General features: G+C 53.1%; 1 protein-coding gene across 1 annotated transcript in view; it reads right to left on the bottom strand.

The window, feature by feature from the left end:
* Positions 1-876: 876 nt before the first annotated feature.
* RFX8 (RFX family member 8, lacking RFX DNA binding domain) overlaps positions 877-18,750 on the bottom strand; it is a 61,842-nt gene continuing 43,968 nt past the window's right edge. The window contains 9 exon segments of the mRNA XM_032652275.1: positions 877-929; positions 2,315-2,429; positions 6,076-6,170; positions 9,501-9,645; positions 11,261-11,319; positions 13,454-13,604; positions 14,652-14,762; positions 17,649-17,702; positions 18,302-18,421. Coding sequence (XP_032508166.1) covers positions 877-929; positions 2,315-2,429; positions 6,076-6,170; positions 9,501-9,645; positions 11,261-11,319; positions 13,454-13,604; positions 14,652-14,762; positions 17,649-17,702; positions 18,302-18,421 — 903 coding nt within the window.

Genomic DNA, 18,750 nt, shown 5'->3' on the forward strand with positions numbered 1-18,750 from the left:
ACTAGTTTGCATTGTGTGGAGGAGGATGATTTGCATTGTTATCTGTTTGATACAACTTACAAGATTTGTAAAGCAACTCAAAGACCGTGGAAGACCAGAAGGGCGTGTTGACCCTTTCTGTCCATTTCAGAGCTTTATACGATATTCACTATTCTCTGCTAGATCTCAGGTGAGAGATCCTGGCTCCATGAGAGGCATAGCCTGGTCTGGAATAAGCCTGACCCACAAACAACTCCTGGCTTGTTTAACTTTGTGAAACCATGGTCCACGTGAAGGGGAAAAACTAGTGGTGTGAATACTCTGACTTCACGTGAAGGCCCTAGAAGGCCGAGGGGAAAGCACTGTGAACTGAGGATGCCACCTGCCGTATCAGTAAACAAAGGATGTTGCAGCCATCAAGCCGTCACATGACAGCCACCCTGAGACCGTGAGCCCTGAGGGAACTCAGGATACGGGCGGGATGCCCCCCATCTAGCAATGAGCTGCTGCAGCCGCCCCCAGCCGTGCACCCAGAGGAGACTCAGGAGGAGAAAACGCAGGATACTGGCCCCAGATAGCCGAGGAGCACATCAAAGGAACGATGCCAGAGAGCCCAGACTCTTGCGTCTTCCCATACGTAGAAAAGTGCTAAACTCTTTACCTTGAGATGTCCGGTTTTCTTTAATTAACAGTCATCTTTTGATGTTCCGACTACCTGGTCTTTGTTGCAAAAACGGCTCCTATCTACCCCAGCACCCCCACCCTTGCCTCTTCGGAGCCGTCCCTCGGAGTGATCTGAGATGCTGTGTCCCGGACCTTAGTCCTCGGGTTTGTCCACCGAATAAAACACAACTCTCAACTTTCAGGCTGTGCATTTTTTTCAGTCGACAGCACTAACTACAGAGCTGGCTTTCCTCCTGTGGCTGCATGGGAACTCTGCTGACCTTCATCTGCGGGGACGGGGACAGCCTCATGATGAATGGGGGTCACATATATGGCTGTGTACAGCCACAACCCTCCAAAGGGCCCCAGTGTTTGCGGAACGGTCTAGAACAGGGCTTGTCTGCTCTTCCTGTCCTGTGTACCTGCTGCAAGGGCGTCTGGCAGGGATTCCTTGCCCTGATAGGTGTGTGAGTTTGTGGGCTGGAGGCTCTGTCTGTCTGTCCACGGCTGTGTGTCCAGTGCCCAGGAAGGTGCCTGGGACTTTGCAGGGACGCACGACATCTGCTGAAACGACTGATCCCCTCCGTGGGGCTGGGGGGCTCAGTGGTGACTGTCCCTCCCCGCGACTCTCCTGTGCTGTGTCTGTACCACAGCTGTGACAGATGGGACCCCCTGGGCCCCGAAAGACCCTCTACTGGACCAGAAAGTTGGCAAAACAGACACTGCTTTACTCTTTCCACCATCTGCACGCAGTGGGGACTTTATCAACTCTTATTCCTGAAGGTTAAATCCGGGTGCCCCCAAAGAACCCATTTCTTGGTCCATCTCAGTTGGGAGATGGAGAAAAAGAGGATGCTTGCTGCTTTGCCCACGATGTCTGAAAACGCACAACTCAAAAGCCAGGGGAGGTTTTCTGCGCGTCCGACGATGGCAGGGGAGTGACAAAAGACATGTCCACATGTTGAGATACAGGGAAGTCATTCTGGCTTATACATGAGTGAACTTGAGTTTGATGCTAACTAAAATAGCCTGTGTGTGGCCTATCAAAGCTTACACTGTGCCTCGGCTTTAATTATTAGAGAAAAGGACACACTGACCAGAAGTAAAGAATGTCCATGTTAAAAATAAAGATTAAATGCCTCCCTTCCAGGGACACCGATACTGGTTACTCCTTTGATGGTTAAGTCCCCCTTCCCAGGTGACAAGGCCATACTGACTCGCTGGGTATGTGCCGGTCTGTTCTTTTTTTTTTTTTTTTTTAAATAACCTTGAAGAAATGAAACCCTGACTTGTTTAATGTTCTTTGTTTTGACAAAATATAAAACTGTGATGCTCTCAGGAGCAGTTTCTCAGAGTCATCTGGGAAGCTGGCTTCCAGGCTAGTCCTCAGTTTGGCTCAAATAAAACCCTTTTCTATTCTTATTTTAGATTGTTTATTGATTATTTTCATTGACAGGAGAGTGAGGTGTGGTCCAGCTGTTTGATGAACTACCATATTGCCATAATAATATTAATATGGTTTTCTTTAGTGTGTCGTTCTCTGTGTGTTGTATCTTACATAAAAAGGTGAGAAAAAGACGAGTGGGTTCCACATAGCAATGAGGAAAACGCTTAGGCTGTAATAACATCTGTAAAAGGTAGAATACAAAATGCTGTGCGTTCTTGGACTTACCGAAGCTGTCTCTGTGCCAGAGGGTCATAGCTTTGCTCACGGCCGTGAGGAGGAAATTCCATCTCGGCTGGAAGCTGGCGGCCAGTCTGATAAACTCTGCTTTGCTTCTGCTCAGCTGTGACATTCTAGAGAGAAAAAAATGCTGGGGTTTATGATAAAAATCAAGGCGAGCGTGTCGTCAAATGCACCCACGGGTGGCGCACAGACAGTCTCAAGAGGTCAAAGTGGGGCAGGAAGAAGGAAAGCCGAGGCGAGAGGCGGCCCAGGCCTGGGCCCGGTCTTGCACCATCTCCTGTGGGGATGGTCCCAGGCAGAACCCTTTGAAGTGGGCGGGGAGAAGGCAGGAGGTGGGAGAGCAGCTTACTTCTTTTTTTTAATCCCACACAATTTGTTTTAGAAAAACGTCACTTGTGGGGAGCAACAGGGGAGGGAGGCCTGCGGGACGGCCTTGCTGCAGCCCCCTTGGCAGCTGCCTCCGAGAGGGTCGGGGGCTAATTTACACTTGGCGAGTCTGACACCGTGAAGAAGGGGCCCAGAGTCCCACAGTGACGGAAGGAAGGGTGCCGACTTTGCAAGGCACAAAGCTGGCCGCTGTGCCACATGAATTATCTGAGGCCCAGAAGGCCCACCTGTGTGTCCAGCGGAGCCAAGGCCATCGGATGGCCTGAGTGGCACTAAACTGGGCACCGGGGAGATGCCTCCACGTGCAGACTAAGGAACTCCTCACTAGGTTGACAGCAGCCTCGGGCCACACTTCAGGTGAGTTACAAACCAAGAGTCGTATGTAATTTCCAGCACAGGTTGCAGTGAACCCCCCGAGTCTCCCCTGACTCTCCTGCGTGAGGACCACCCAGACACTCAACCGCAAGTCTCCGAGGAAGAACGGCAGGGACTGGCCAGGAATAAGGAGATGCCCTTTCCTCTCGGTTTCTGTTCAGCCCCCGCTGAGAGCCCTCAAAGGCCCACCCTGGGCTCTGGGTGGGTGTGGACCTGTAACCAAGCGGGACCCTACGGGGCCCTCCCAGGACAGACCCCCCCGCCCCCCATATCCTCTGCTGTAGCTCCTCTCTGAAGTACCTAGATAATAGCATCTCGTGCATATTTCCTGAGAGTTTCAGCTGCTAAAACCCGCCTCCCACCAAATGGAAGAAATTAACTACCTGATGACCGTGAGACCTACTGGGGCCTGAGGACTGATCACCACCAACCAATCAGAAGAGGGTCGTGAACGAGCTGATCACGCACCCTGGGACCCGGCCCCTCCCCTCCCCGGCCTTTCAAATTGCTTTGTTGAAACCCTTCCAGGAGTTCCCAGGGCATGCTGAGCGTCAGCCACCCATCTCCTTCCTCGTCTCCTTGCTGGGCCCTGCAATAAACCTTTCTCTGCTCCGAACTCCAGCCTTTCGCTTTGTGTGGCCTCACTGTGCGTCGGGCACGTGAGCTTGGGTTTGGGAACAGACTCCCCTCGGCAGCGGCATCCTCCCCGCACGACTTGGGACCACCTGGAACGGGGCTCTTGCGGGGAGCCCTGGTGGTGTTCAACACACACAAGGATGCTTCCTAAAACCATCCAGAGAAGGAGCTGTGGGCGATCTCCGCACAAACATTCACAAGTGAACACGGACATTACCCAGCTTTCCTCCTCTTGCTGGCAGCGTGATACCTCAGGTTCCTACATTTAGAAAGGGCCCAAACTGCACGAGAACCAGGGGAACAAATGAAGCAGGACAGAGCTGAGCGTTTCTCTCCTCTGGCTCTGCCAGATGCTAACAAGTTGACGCCGTTAGTCATCGTGGACAAGCCCGAGGCTTCACATTTTAACAGTCTGAGTATCTCATTGACAATAGTCTTTTTTTTTTTTTTTTTTTTTATCAGCCAGGTTGTTTTACAAAAACAAGCCCTTCAAAGGCAGGCAGTTACAAAACCACCATTTTTCGAAGACGCCTCACTCGTGACGCTGCAGGGGTGAGGACGGAAACACCGCGTTACACGGTCTTGCATGCAGGACCAGTACCAACGGTCTCAGTGGGCTCAGCGGGGGTGAAGTGGAGGCTGCGTGAGTGTCTGAAACAAGGACCAGAGGATGGAGAGCTTCATCCTGTCGAATGAATCTCTGTCTCTGCAGCTATGCACCCGCGCACATTACCACTGGTACAAGTGAGCTTTGTCGAGGACCAAGGAGAGGGAATCAAAACCACACAGAATCTGGAAAGACTATATCCGAGGAGCAAAGAATGGAAACAGACACCTGCCAAGGCTTGGAACCAGCTTTCAAGCTCCTTCCTGGGTTTTCTGGGGGAGATGGAGGGGGCAGGAAGACATGTGGCTGAAGGCTTAAGGAGAAAACCCGAGTCACGTTCTGGTCCCAGGTCCTCCAGGTCCTTGCTCTCTGCTGCAGAGACGTGCCCCTCTTCCCTAGGCCGGTCCCCCACTTTCCCTACGCCCACTCCGCTCCTGCCGTCCTGTCTCGGGAACGGTGTCTCCCTTTCTCAGCTTATTTTAATCCTATCTGCCCTTCACCTCCCAGTGGAACCCAACTCCCTCGTCAAGGTCTTTTCCTGCTGCCTCGGCCTTCAGAGGATGATGGCTCGAGGGGCGGGCGGCCCCGTGTTCCGAGCCCACTGGGGCCAGGGTGCTGGGGCTTCCCCTGACAGCATCCTCCGCTCTTACAGGGTGACTGTAAGCAGCTTTGGGCAGAAAAGAGCTCTTTGCAGGAGGTGCCTTCGTCTTGTCACTAACCTCAAACCAGGCGCGCCCATGCTCTGCTCATCTCTGGCCCTAGCACACCTTTCAAATCTTTTGATCACACGATACTTTGCCTAACTTGTTGGTTCTTTCCGTAGATCAAAGAAATAGAAATGATGACCGATCTCTTCCCCAGCTTCCCCTTCAGTAATCTCAAGAACAGACTGTGTGGACACGACAGCATCTAAAGAGCGGGCACAGGATGTCGACAAGCCTGCACACAGTGGGGCACGGTGCCCACTCTGACCCCCCATCTCAGTGATTACCTGAGATGACTTCCCTTTTCCGCTTTAAAAACTTTCTCGGCCGAGCAGAATCTTCGGAGATGGTTTTGGAGAGCACTGAGTCCACCATCTCCCCGGACTGCCGGTATTCTGCTCAAAGGCCGTTTCCCTTCCTGCCAACATTTGCCTCTTGAGTACTGACTCTTGCGCTGCAAGCAGCTGGGCCTGATTTGGTAACGTGACTACTGATAAGGGTGGTGACGACAGTCAAGCCGACGGGCCTACTGAGAAGTAAAGTCCAAGTGACACGTCCAGCAGAAGGACCAAACCCGCCCACGTCCAAAACCAATTCATCTTGGCTTTTGTGAACCCAAGCCTGACACCTTACTGGGACTGTCTGCAAAACCCCCAGATGAGCGCCATTCTCCCCAAAAAGACAAACCCATCTCCCTCCTGAACACTCCTGCTTGGTGCACACATACTCAACCGCACACCAACACTTACCTGGCCACACCCACTCACATGCCCTCCCACGCACAGACACGCTCACATATGCACACGTGCTCACTTGCGAGCAAACACACACACAGAGTTGCATGATGTGCCAGCCTCTGAGACACCACTTCCCCAACCTGAACCCCCGTCCCGGCCTTGACACATTTCTGTCCAGAGCGCCAGAGAAAACCTTTTCCTTTGCACCACGTCCTGGACACTCAGTGCTATAATGTAGCTAGAATGACCCACACCCACTTCTTCTACTGAAAAAAAAAAAAAAAAATCGTGGTTTTGTACCTGGAAGACAAATGTTTGGAGGTTTGAAGACAGACAATTCAGGAATACACTGAGGTCTGTTGACATGCCCAGCAAAGAAATTTAACTGCTCAAACCTATCACCAGACAAAACAAACCCTTGTGAGTGGAAGAGCAGAATTTCCCCTTAGGTATTTGTATCCCAGGTGACCTAGGGGATAGCATCCGCACTGCAGTTCAAAGGAATTCCCCACGGCCTTGCCCTCATTTTGAACACAAAGGCTGCCGTGGGCTGGGTCTGTCACCCCAGGTCGTCTGGTTCAGAGCTCTGTGGTCTCGCCTTCTAGCAATCCCCTCGGCTACTTGTTGAAATGGGAAGAAATTGTTTGAAATCATAACTACACCTTGTAATCACACAGAACCCCGCTCCAAGTGAGCTCACTGCAGGGTACAGACGTGACCTCACCCATCCCTGCCGCTTTTCTAAAGGGGGTAGTTTGTTCAAGTCCTTTAACTGATGGTGGACATCAAAGCCGCTGAGGGATGTTAGGTGAGTTGCCCAGGGCTACAGACCCTGTCAGTACAGGCCCGAGGGCTGCAGCCCAAGTGTGCGACACTGGGACTTGGGTCCCGCACCCGCGCAGGCAGCGCTGAGAGTGGAAGGACAGTGGAAGCGCATCTGTCTGAGTGCCCCCATGTGCCAAGGAGATTTAGATAACCCAGTGGGCTGCCATGGCCCTGGTGCACATTTGGTCAGGCTCCATCTGGAAGATCTTCCAGGCACATCTCAGGCATTCGTCTGCCAGGGGTCATGCTGTCTCCCTGCCGGCTCTGTGCCCTCTGCAAAGGACATGCAAAGATGCCAACAGGAGCCCAGGAGCCCCTGGCAGGCTGGCGGGCACCTGGGGGAGAGGCCTCATGCCTCCTGGGTCTCCCTGGGCTTGGGCTGGGGGTGAGAGCAAGGTTTGGGCAGCCAGCTGGGATTGCTGGGGAAGCCAGTGGCCTGGGAGGGGGGCTTCCATTGCCCTGAAGCCTGCTGGGTTAGGTGTTCACCTTTCAGCTGCTGGTCTGGTTGGAGGGGAGTCTCCCAGGGGAGGATCTGGGATTTGGGACAGCCAGGCAGTAGGGACAGGGGATATAATCAAGGGACAGGCAAGCAGTGGGGGGAGGGAGCTACTTAGCAGCAAGTAAGGACCCATTTCACTATTTTAATAACTGGTGCAATCCTACCAAGTCAGCACCCCCTCAAGGTCAAAGGAAGAGGACAGGATACTTTGCGGTGCTTTTAATGCATCGCTGAATCCACGTAGCCATCTGGTCGTGAAATGCTGAGGTGCCCCCGTGTGCCAGCCCCGTGTTGGGCGGGCCGTGATGAAGCCCACAGCCCACACCTTGAGGGGGCTTCAGGCACTGGGGGGCAGCTTTATGCATGGCTGACCCCTCCTGGCAGCCCTCAGACCAAAGCCTAGCGACTGGGGGAGGAGGTGGTAACTGGTCTGCAGCCCCTCCTGAAGCAACTCCCGGCTCCCCCTGAGTGGGGAGCCTCCTGCTGTGGTGACTGTCCCCTCGCAGCGATGTAACCACGCGTAAGCCAGCTCTTCATGGAACTGTAACTGAGGCAGGACCCTACGGGGCCTTCCCAGAATAGACCTCCACCCGTGTCCTCTGCCTGCCTTTTGTCTGTAGAAAAACTTTAGCCAAAGAAGAAATTTAATCAGAGAAGTGAGAAAATGCAGAAAGGAAAACAGGCAAGCAAGACAAAATAATAATACTTTAGCCATTAAACACAGTCAAGGACCTTTAATTCCTCCTCAAGGACTCTAGAGAATATTCTGAGCCGTTCCTTGAGCTGTTTTGCAGATACTGAAACCCCCTCCAGGGGGGCGAAGTTAACTGCTGCCCACGAGCACGGAGACCCCAGACCGGTTGGAACCAGAAGGTTGATGATGCCGACTCCCGATGACCTCACCACCAGCCAATCAGAAGAGTGTCCACGAGCTGACCACGCCCTGCTCCTTGAACGCTATAAGACTCCTCACGACCCCCTCCAGGGCGGGACACACAGTCTTGAGGGCATGAGCCCGCTGTGGCCCGCTTACCTGGCAAAGCAATAAAGCTATTTCTTTCTACTTCACCCACAACGCTGAGATTTAATCTGGCACCAGCGTACAGAGGCCAGATTTTGGCATCAGAATGGAGATTTTCTTCCTTAAGATTAACTACAACTGTCAGATAGTGTCGGTGCCCAGGATACGCAGCTCCAAAATGTGCCTCAGTGGCATATTGGTTAATTTGATTGAAAAGTTACTTAAGAAACGGCCAACACAGGAAGGACACTGACCCTCCCCCTCGGTCTCCCTGAAAACAGGAAATAAATCTCCGGTGTGAAAGGTGCCCTTCTGGCACCAGGATGTAAAGAGACACCCTCATCCCCAGAGACAGGGAATTCAGGCTGAGAACAAACCATGTATAAACAAACCATGTTACTTTTTATTTTTTTAGCCGCGCCGCCAAACTTGTAGGATCTTAGTTCCCCGAGCAGGGATTGAACCCAGGCCCTCGGCCATGAAAGCACGGAGTCCCAACCACTGGACAGCCAGGGAAGTCCCAAACCATGTTAGTTCTTTAATTTACTACCCAAGCCCCAATTCTGTTTAGCTTCTTCACTAATCGGGCACCCCAAAACCTAAGTTTCTTTGTCTACTTCTTCGGTCCCATTTCTATAAGACCTCTGTGCACATGATTTAAAATTTGTGTCTTTTTCTCCGGTGAACCTGTCTTGCGCCGGGTTGATTATTAGTCCAGCCAGGAGAACTCAAGACGGGTAGAGGGGGAAATTCCCCCTTCCCCAGACAATAGCAAAGGGCACGAATATTCATGGGCTTATATAGCACTTGTTTGTAAAGTAGTGAAATAAGGTCAAAGCACCACCGTTAAACTTCACACTGTTAAAAATAACACTTGGTGCAGGAATTCCCTGGTGGTCCAGTGGTTAGGGCTCTGTGCTCTCACTGCCGTGGGCCTGGGTTCAATCCCTGGTCGGGGAACTAAAATCCCACAAGCTGCGAGGGTGCGTAAACAAACAAACAAACAAACAAAACTACAGTTAGAGCAGAAACTGGCAAGGCAGATAGCTAGGTCAATCCCACTCAGGCCCGAAGAGGTGATCTGTGCATCTACAAGAGGGATACAGGAGGGTTTTCCCAAGGAGACAAGAAATATTGTCAATCAGCAACCACACTCACTCGGCAAATATGTCCTGGCACTATGGGCCCCAGGGCAGGCCCTGGAAGAGGGTTCTCGGGGCACTCCTCACCTTCTGCAGGAAGAGGTGTGCGAGCAGGTAAATTATAACGTCAAAGAGGAATGTTCTAATTCTATTAGGAAATCTATAAATCAGTGATGGCCATAGCAGCCCTGATTATATACCAAACACTGCAACCAAGCAGCTGAGGAAGGAGGATTACATTTCATCTCTGTGTTCCCCTCCAGGTCGTCAGTGCCGCTCGGGTTACTCGTCAGGGCTTTCTGGGAAATATCCAAGGCGCCCTGATGCATGATGGCGTGTAGATCCAACGGCAGGATGCCGACTCTCAGCACCATTCTCACGGTCTAAAGACAACGGCAAACGCTACACTTAGTGAAATCTTGTCATCTTACTTTGGCCTAATGCCCCCTCTCCAAATTACCAAAACTTTCTTGTTGTCGAAGAGAAAGAAAAGTGGATTTGGGTAGTTTTGCCTGTTAAAACTGAATCCTAGGGCTTCCCTGGTGGCGCAGTGGTTGAGAGTCCGCCTGCCGATGCAGGGGACACGGGTTCGTGCCCCGGTCCGGGAAGATCCCACATGCCGCGGAGCGGCTGGGCCCGTGAGCCATGGCCGCTGAGCCTGCGCGTCCGGAGCCTGTGCTCTGCAACAGGAGAGGCCGCAACAGTGAGAGGCCCGCGTACCACACACACAAAAAAAAACCAAAAACAAAACCCTGAATCCTAAATGACAATCAAAATGTTCAAACTGCACACATTCTAGAACGGCCTTTCTGAAAGTCGGCATTTAGGACGCATCTGCCCACGGGCAGACGTCTCAGGGCCCTGCAGCTCCTCCTCCCAGTTCCCTCTTCTCTGCACCCCGAGCAAGGGGCCTAAATTCTCTAGAGAGGGAAACGGTGGGTAATTGGGCTCTGCCAGGCAAGTGAGGTTCTGGAGAAGCAACAGGGCGGGCGGCCTCTACAGGATGGCTGTGGGGACTCAGAAGCTCTCCTGTCCTTCCTCTGGGGAGCCTGGGGCAGTGAATTGGGCCTCCGCTGTCCAATGGAACAAACCTCTCCCTTACGTGTTTGGGGTCTGCAGGACGAGCGGTGAGTCATCCTCACACCAGCCCCAAGAGCAGGCACTACAGCCACGTCTGTTTTACAGAGAGGAAAGGGGCCCTTGGGTATTCAGTAAACTCTCCTGGAACAGTGAGTGTAAAGGTGTGGCTCCCAGCAGGCCAGGCTCTGGACCCTGAGCCGGCCGCTCCAGTGGGTAGGGATGGAGGTCGTGTTGCAAGGTCGTTGCCATCGCCCCAGTGGGGAAGGTGAAGGTGCCCAGAACCGGATGGGCCTCTAGCTCAGAAGGAGAAACAACCCTACTGGTGGGGGATGGAGGTGGTCAAAGGGCAGCCCCAGCTGGGCGCCCCCTGGCCGGGGCTGATTTGGGGCAGAGGGCCGGTCCCAGGCTCCGTCCCCATCTGCCACCGTGGGATTTCAGAACAGATCCTAGAACGTCTCCTTCAGCCCCTCTCTCCCCTCCGCTAACACCCAGGAGTGAGAAGGTCGGAGCCGAGGACCTGGTGCCCCGACACACAGAGTCCGCGGGGCCATGTGCACAGCGTACAGGGTCTGCCTGCCTGTCCGTCTGTCCTAGGCTCTGCTACAATGCCCTTCCACCTCTGATGTTGGCTTGCCCAGGACACCACCCCTAGGGGGCCTCCCTCTGGAACTTTAGAACCGTGACCTGCTGGCCCTGCGTTCTCTCCTCCACGGGCAGAGCCTGGAGGCCGGAGGGGAGGAGGGAGCTCAGCTTCCAGCTGAGCACCTGGGGCCCAGCAAGCTGTCCTCTGCCCTCCAAGTGGGTGGGCCGGCTTCCCTGCACGGGGCCTGCTGCCCGCTCTGAGGGACACTGGCAGCCTGCACTTTTCGCTTTGGGAAAGCTGCTTTGTTCCCTCCTGTCTGGTTGCCTGAAACCTACCTTTGCCATGTTGGAAAGGTATGTCTTTCTTCCTAGTCTTTTGACAAACACAGTAACTTCTGTGAAGATCAATACACACACCCATTACTGATGCTTTAACTTCAGGTTTGCACACAGGAAGGCAGTGCACACGGGTGGCGCACCCACGCACCCAGGAGGGCAGAGCCGTCCACCTGCCCCACCCAGCCAGGCCCCCAGCCTCCCCACCCTGCTGCCCGCTCGCCCCTCCCAAGTGGCTCCGAGATCCCGGCAGGGGTGCATTGACTAAACCGCCCCCGACTCGCGCAATGCCAGGAAAGTGATGTCCTCCAGCGTCTGCCGTGTGCTCCGCGAAGTTGAGGATTTTCCCCAGGAACCCTGACTTCCCTCAGCTTCTCATCTCTACATGCTCTCCTCGGGAAACGATCAGAAATGAGAAAACATGAGAGAGGAGGTGCTCTCCTGGATGTATTCATTTATTCATTTATTCACTTATTCACTTACCGGGGACACTCCTGCAGCGTCTGCTGGGTGCTGGCTGCACGGCTGGATGAAGGGGAATGACCTCCACCCTCCAGGGGCTCCCCACGAAGGGTAGGTTACCAGGAGCACAAACAGCGTCCCAACAGCAGAGTAAGTGCTCCCGGCAACGTGAGACACAGGGAGAAGGAAGTGAGCGGTTCTAGCGGAAGAAGGTATCAGGGACGGCTTCATCCGGAAGGGGACATTCTGCCTGGGCCTTAACGCGTAGGTAGGAGTTGGCGGGGAGCAGTGGCGGGGGGGGGGCGGGGGTGACTAGGCACAGACAGCAGTAGGAATAAGGGCCTCTTGGGGACGACCAATCTGCGGTGCTGGGGAACGCCAGTGGGTCATGGGGGGCAGGGGGACAGGGTCGGGCCAGAGGCCAAGCAGTGAAGGAGAGAGGACCATCCGGGCAATGGGGGCCGTGGACAGTTGTTAACTGATGGAACCGCTGTTATAGAGCACTTTCTGGGAGGGGAAGGGCGTGTGACCGAGGCGGGGCAAGGCTGCAGGCAGGCCCATCAACTAGGAAGCTACTGAATATCCTAGAGGGGTCTGGAGAGCCAGAGGGCTGGGAGTAGCACAGGCGGTGAAGGGGCCACCGGAAAACTGGACCCCTTTCACGCCCCTCCTTTCCCAGCAAGTTCCAGACCTCACTTTCTCTCTGCAGGATGCTTCCTGCTGCCTTCTTGGCTGGCAATCACACGGGCCCAAGGACCCAGCCTGGGCATGTGAACTTTTCCAAGTGGGTCAGACAGGGATCAACACAGCCCGGGGTGCTGGGGATGCCAGGCGTGGGTGAAGATTAGACGTGGCCTGTTCTGCGGACCCTCGGGGGAGAGAGAGCGCACAGGGTGCAAGGGTGGCAGATCTGCAGAGGGGAAGGGAAGGAAGTGGTGAGGGCTTGGCGGGCGGGGAGAGCTAGAGGCAGTGATGGAGAACCTCACAAAGGCAGGAGGGAGAAAACCGGGAATATCCAGGACCGTAAAACACGCGACCCACACAGTAGGTGTGTGACGGCGTTCACAAGGGCCACGGAGCTGGAGGGATACCAAGGGGTCAGATGCAGGGAGGCCGGGGACAGCCAGCAGAGCAGCTTGGGCTCCCAAGAGGAAGCCGTCGCAGGCTTGAGCGGACGAACAGCCTTCTGCGACAGCAGAAGTGTTCAGACTTCTGCGATAGCAGAAGTGTACAGACACCGTGCCCTGGCAGCCGGATGGAGGGGAGAGTCACCAGGGTGACTGGGACCACGTGGGCGGAATTTCTAAGGAGGGCGAGATAATCTCTGAGCCTCGCGGGAGCCCACCCAGAGCACGGAAAGGCGGGAGGATGCTGGGGTCGGAACCCTTGCCGGCCCTGCTTGGGTGGGCAGAGAGCTGAGGACGGCAGCTGCCGCCAGGAGCTGGCTCAAGAGAGGGGAGGCCCGGCCCGCCTCCCCCTTGCCCTTTCCTACCTCCCTATTCCCTTGGCCCCGCTGCGATTCCCGAGGGGGAAACGGTAAGAGGGTGTTGATGTGTCAGCACAAGCATCTCTTGTGGGCACCACAGGAAAAGCCGGGACAGCCAAAGCGGCCAGGCCCGGTGGACTACAGTTTAGTGCCTGAGGACACAGTTAACACAGAGGGGAGGAGGCCTGCCCCACGTGGAAAGTTCATCTGCTCTCACAGCATTTATGTTGTCCCTCGAAACCTGCCTCTGAGCTTGGAGATTTGTAAGAGGGCTGGAGAACCTTCCGAAGCAGTGAGGAACCACAGCTTAAACTTCTTACTAAACAACTGGACAGCTTTCAGATGCTGAATAGAAACATCTTCCAAAAAGTCATGAAGGAGAACGTCCTCAATCCCCTACAACAGAAGTGTCAAGACAGGGACTTCCCTGGTGTTCCAGTGGTAAAGAATCCGCCTTCTAATGCGGGGGACGCGGGTTCGAAGCCCGGAAACCCTGGTCCGGGAGCTAAGATCCCACACGCCGCGGGGGCAATTAAGCCCGTGGGCTGCAACTAAGACACGAGGCAGCCTAAAAGAAGTGTCAAGACATGTGACTGCTGGCCGGTGTGGACGGCCTCTGGTTACGAGTGGCCGCAGTTCACGTGAGCCACAGACAGAGAGAGAGAGGCCACGTCTCCACCTGCCGAGGGCTCGGCTACCTCGCAGCCCTGGCCGCTGTCCATTGGGCAGGACATCAGGCTGGAGAAGCTGGAATCGGAATTCTTCCCAAGATTTCCAAGTATCGATAACTGATTCAAAAATTTAAACACCCCAAATGCTGGCCAGTACAGGGTGGGGGGCAGGAGGGGAGTTCAAACCAAAATATTTAAGGGCTGGACCCAGTCTCCAGTTTTCAACCTTTGTGGTAAACATTGAGAAGCCCTGGATTTCTTTTTTTCCTAAGAAAATAATAAAATAAAAGGTAAAAGTTCATGACTAGCTTAAGGGGAGCATATTTTCACTGTAGAAATTATATATAATTGACCCCCAAACTACAATAATCACTCCAGAGCTTAAAAAACAAACCCGCAAGGCCTGGCAGTTATATATAATGCAAAGCGACTACTCCAATTACTCCTTTTAAAAAGCTCTCTTTTGGCTGAAATAGCAGAGGAAGAACTCTGACTCAGTTCAGGGTTCACGGGTCACCGGAGCCACAGGTCACCATGTGTACTGGCCTTTTCTCTACATGAGCTAACTCAGATTCTCAGTGAATTCAGAAAGAAAAGCTGAGTCTTGGGGAAAGATCCAAGGCTCACGGTCCATGGGCCCCACGACTGCCTCCTCAGAAGGTCTGGGGTCCACGGACACCGCCGAGAGTGAGGGCTGCGGGTCTAACCCCAGCATCTGGTACCAATGTCTGGGAAGGATGCAAACCAGCACCTCGAAGGAGCTTCCTCCTACTTCGTACAGCTGTCCGTCGCATTTAAGGAGCTGGCACACGTCAGGCAATGACATGAGCATGACCGTGTCCTGCTGCAGAGATTTCCAGAAGGATGTGAGTCAGTCCTCCACCCGATGTAAAGAACAGAACGTATCTCTGAACGCTCGTTTTGCGCCTGGTGAGGCCTATCCAGCCCACCTGCCCCCGACTCTTCATCAGCCCCAAATGGTAACAGAATGAATTTCATTCCAACCCACGTAAAGTTCTGCCTGTTGGCTTTTCCAAGCTGTATCTCAGAAGTGATTTTACACCCCTCAGAGACCACCTGCCAGTTGGGCGGGAGAACGTGGACCACCTTTTCCTGAGGCAGCCTTCGGGAAGGAAGGCTGTTTCTGACCACAAGGGGGCTCCTACTGATGGCAACAGGATGAGGATCAGGGCCCAGGGATAAAAACCAGAGTTTAGAATAAATTTTCATTGACTGATTGACCCCCTCAATTATTTTTCAGCTCAGGAAGAAGTGTAACCGTATGGAATCAAAGATACCTCGGGGGCTTCCCTGGTGGCGCAGTGGTTGGGAGTCCACCTGCCGATGCAGGGGACACGGGCTCGTGCCCCGGTCCGGGAAGATCCCACATGCCGCGGAGCGGCTGGGCCCGTGAGCCACGGCCGCTGAGCCTGCGCGTCCGGAGCCTGTGCTCCGCAACGGGAGAGGCAACAACAGTGAGAGGCCCGCGTATCGCAAAAAAAAAAAAAAAAAAAAAAGATACCTCGGGACTTCCCTGGTGGTCCAGTGGGTAAGACTCCACCTTCCCAATGCACGGGGCCCGGGTTTGATCCCTGGTCAGGGAACTAGATCCTGCATACTTGCCGTAACTAAGAGCTCGCACGCCACAACTAAGACCCAGTGCAGCCGAAATAAATAAATAAATACTAAAAAAATAAAAAAGACACTTCCTCCTTGACATCATGTCAGAATTCACCTAAGGACGGTGTAGACTAAAGGGATCTGGTGCGATTCTATCGCACCAAGGAGCCTTCTTTAAAGACTTCTGTGGACAACTTCTGTTTTGTTTTCCCCCATGCTGACTTCTCAGATTCCATCTTTGAACCAGGTGGCCAACCTGAGTTGTCAGCTCATGAGGACTCTTGCCTTTGGGGATTCCTGCAGCTCAGATATTCTGAGACATCACAATACTGACCCCAGGGCCCTCCAGTGACCCCAGGCAAGAGGCGGTCCCTTCTGTGCAGGCTGTCAAGGGAGTGAGGCCCGACCCTGGACTCACCTGATTTTCAACTCTCTTCTAGAGAAGACGTCTCCCAAGAGACTCATAGATACTTAACGAAAAAGACAAGAGTGGGATGAGCAGGATGTGTTAATCCTTCGACTCCCAGGCTGGAGGCTTTTGGGGCTCGTGGGTCTGGATGAGACAGCGCCACCTCCGCTCACTCTCCCAGCACCCTTGTCCCAAATCGTCTAATCCCGGTGCATCTGCTTCAGAAATATTTCTGATTGGTCCCGCTTTCTCTCTGACGTCACTGTCATTGGATCTCCCGATCCAACCCTCCTTCCTTCTCACCTCGACTGCGACAAAACCTCCTCCGCACCCTCTGCTCCAATATGGCCCTTGGATGTCACTGCCAACCCGTCTCCTCAGTAAGTCGGGGTCTTCCAGAGGCCCTTCCTGGCACCGGCCGATTCCCACCTCCCCTCTGGCTTCTCTCCTTTCGAGATAAATCCGGCCACAGCGACCTTCTTGTCCTTTGATGCCGGTGACCATCCTGCTGGCTTTGTCTGCACCACTGATTCCGCCTGGAATCCCTTTCTACCCCATTTCGAGTCTGTTGAACTTCTGCTTTTCTAAGAGAGCTGCCAGCAACGTGGCCTCCCCCAGGGAGCCCGCTCCAGCTGCCTCTGTTCCTCTTCCCTTGGGCACCCAGAACAGTCCATCACACTGTGTTCTAGAACTTTCCATACGGTATCATATTCATTGGCTTACATCGTTCCTTTCAGTACCAGACTATAAGCTTCTCCAGCCTCCTGGGGAATACCTTCCTAGTTCCAGAAACGGTGCTGGTCACAGGGTAAGAATTCAGTTAGCACTTGATGAAGCAAGGAAGGCAAGAAGGAATAGATTTCTTTTTTAAAAAAATTTTTTGGCCACGCCATACGGCATATGGGATTTTAGTTCCCTGACCAGGGATCAAACCCACGCCCCCTGAATTGGAAGGGTGGAGTCTTAACCACTGGACCACCAGGAAAGTTCCAAGAGGGAATGGATTAGCTATCCAACGTGCATGGATGTTTATAACATAGCATTAACAGGCCAGGGGCCACTCTGAAGACAGCGTGGTCCCTCCCTCACTCCGATGCTTTACACACATGCTGAGTGAATATTATCTCCCAAAGCTGAAGGGCTTAGAACACGGAGGCCTCAGAAAACTTTTCATTTAGATGTGCACTTGCTTCCCTGGATTTTCATTTTATACAGCAAAAGCCAGAATTCAGAATGGTTAAGAGATTTACTCGTGTCTTCCATGGTCAATTCTAGAGTAAAATCCAATCATCACGATACCCGTGTCAGAGCTCCCTGCTTCGAACTGCTTCTTGTTCAGTCAGCGTGGATCCATAACGCCTCTGAAGCATCACTGAGAATTCCAGGGTAAATTGCGTCACCAATACTGTGCTCCAAAATCAGCCGGAATTAGGATCTAAAAGTAGCTGAATTTTCTATTTAAAGTGTAAAGTGATCCATATGAGCACCTTGGAAGCTTTCCAGATGATTAAACTGAATGAAAATACACCTCCAAGAGCTCACTGACTGTAACACAGCTGCATTCTGAGCGCTTCAGGCAATGAATTCCCACCAGACATCCCTCGAGGGGTCTTTTCAAGTAGAAAGGTTAAGAACGAGTCATAAATGCTGGTATTTTGCAGCTAAAACCTACTCTCTCTCTCTCTCTCTCTCTCTCTCTCTCTCTCTCTCTCTCTCTCTCTCTCGTTCTTGGTTCCTCACGTTCTGTAAAGTGTCTTGACAATAGCTGCAGTATTCGTCAGCGAGAAAGGCCATCTAGGAAGGATATGGAGAATCATTTCAGTTTGCAGCCCACTTCCGGAATGAACTGCTCCTCAAAGACCTTCCTGAGGCCCTGAGATGCTGCTTGTGTTGCCGTTTGGCTCTGACAGCAGCCGGGCTCTTGCCTGGGGCCGCGTGTTTTTTAGCCACCTGGAGTAATGCATCACTTATTGGCCTGAAATTGATGTAGTTCCATGGCTGATGCCATAACTCGTACATTTCCAGGATCTGCACCACCCACTCTAAAGGCCACCGGTCTTTGACCACTGTCTCTCCTAACCCCAATTTCTCCTCCCCATCCCCCAGCCCAGGTTCCAGGAAATGCACATATGTGTTCCCTGCTCTGTCACGGGGAGGCCCTCATTCTAAAAGGTGACAACGTGGGTCCCACGTGGAGCCTTTCTATAGGACGTGACGAGAAAGCCCTGAGTTTCCTGACCACCATCAAGCCCAGGAGGGAGTGCTGGTTCTTCCTGGTCTGGGAGAAGGCAAACATTACTCCATCTGGTACGACTATGGTCACAGGCAAACTAAGAAGCCAGTTGCTGCCCCCAGGTAGCCAAGGCGTGAACGTTCATCTCCCCGATGCATGCACGCCCAGTATTCTGTAGGAGTAGCTTCTCTGCCAGTTCCTGCTCCCAGAATGGACTTCTCCCGAATTCCGACAAAGGCGACCCGACTGGGTCTGTCTTATTCGGCAAATGATTGTCACCCTAAAAACCATTTACACGTGGATTCTTTCTTTAAGCCAGGTGATAGTTACACGGCTGCTTTGGAGTAATCTTTTATCCACACCTCTGGACACACTGTTGATCCCAGCAATTTTCCCTTTTATTTCACTGCAAAAAATACTAACCTTCCTCTGTAAGTCTGTGCGCTGCAGTCATCAGGGAGGAATTAGGATTTAATGTATTGCACTCTTACTGCCGTGTATTACGAACGCTGAATCGTGACGTACAATAAAAACATTACCTATGGATAATCGGACGCCATAGATACATTCTACGACTCTTGTCTATCTCATTGTCCCTCTTTGAACTAC

Source organism: Phocoena sinus, chromosome 13 (assembly GCF_008692025.1).
Source record: "Phocoena sinus isolate mPhoSin1 chromosome 13, mPhoSin1.pri, whole genome shotgun sequence".
Lineage (NCBI taxonomy): Eukaryota > Metazoa > Chordata > Mammalia > Artiodactyla > Phocoenidae > Phocoena > Phocoena sinus.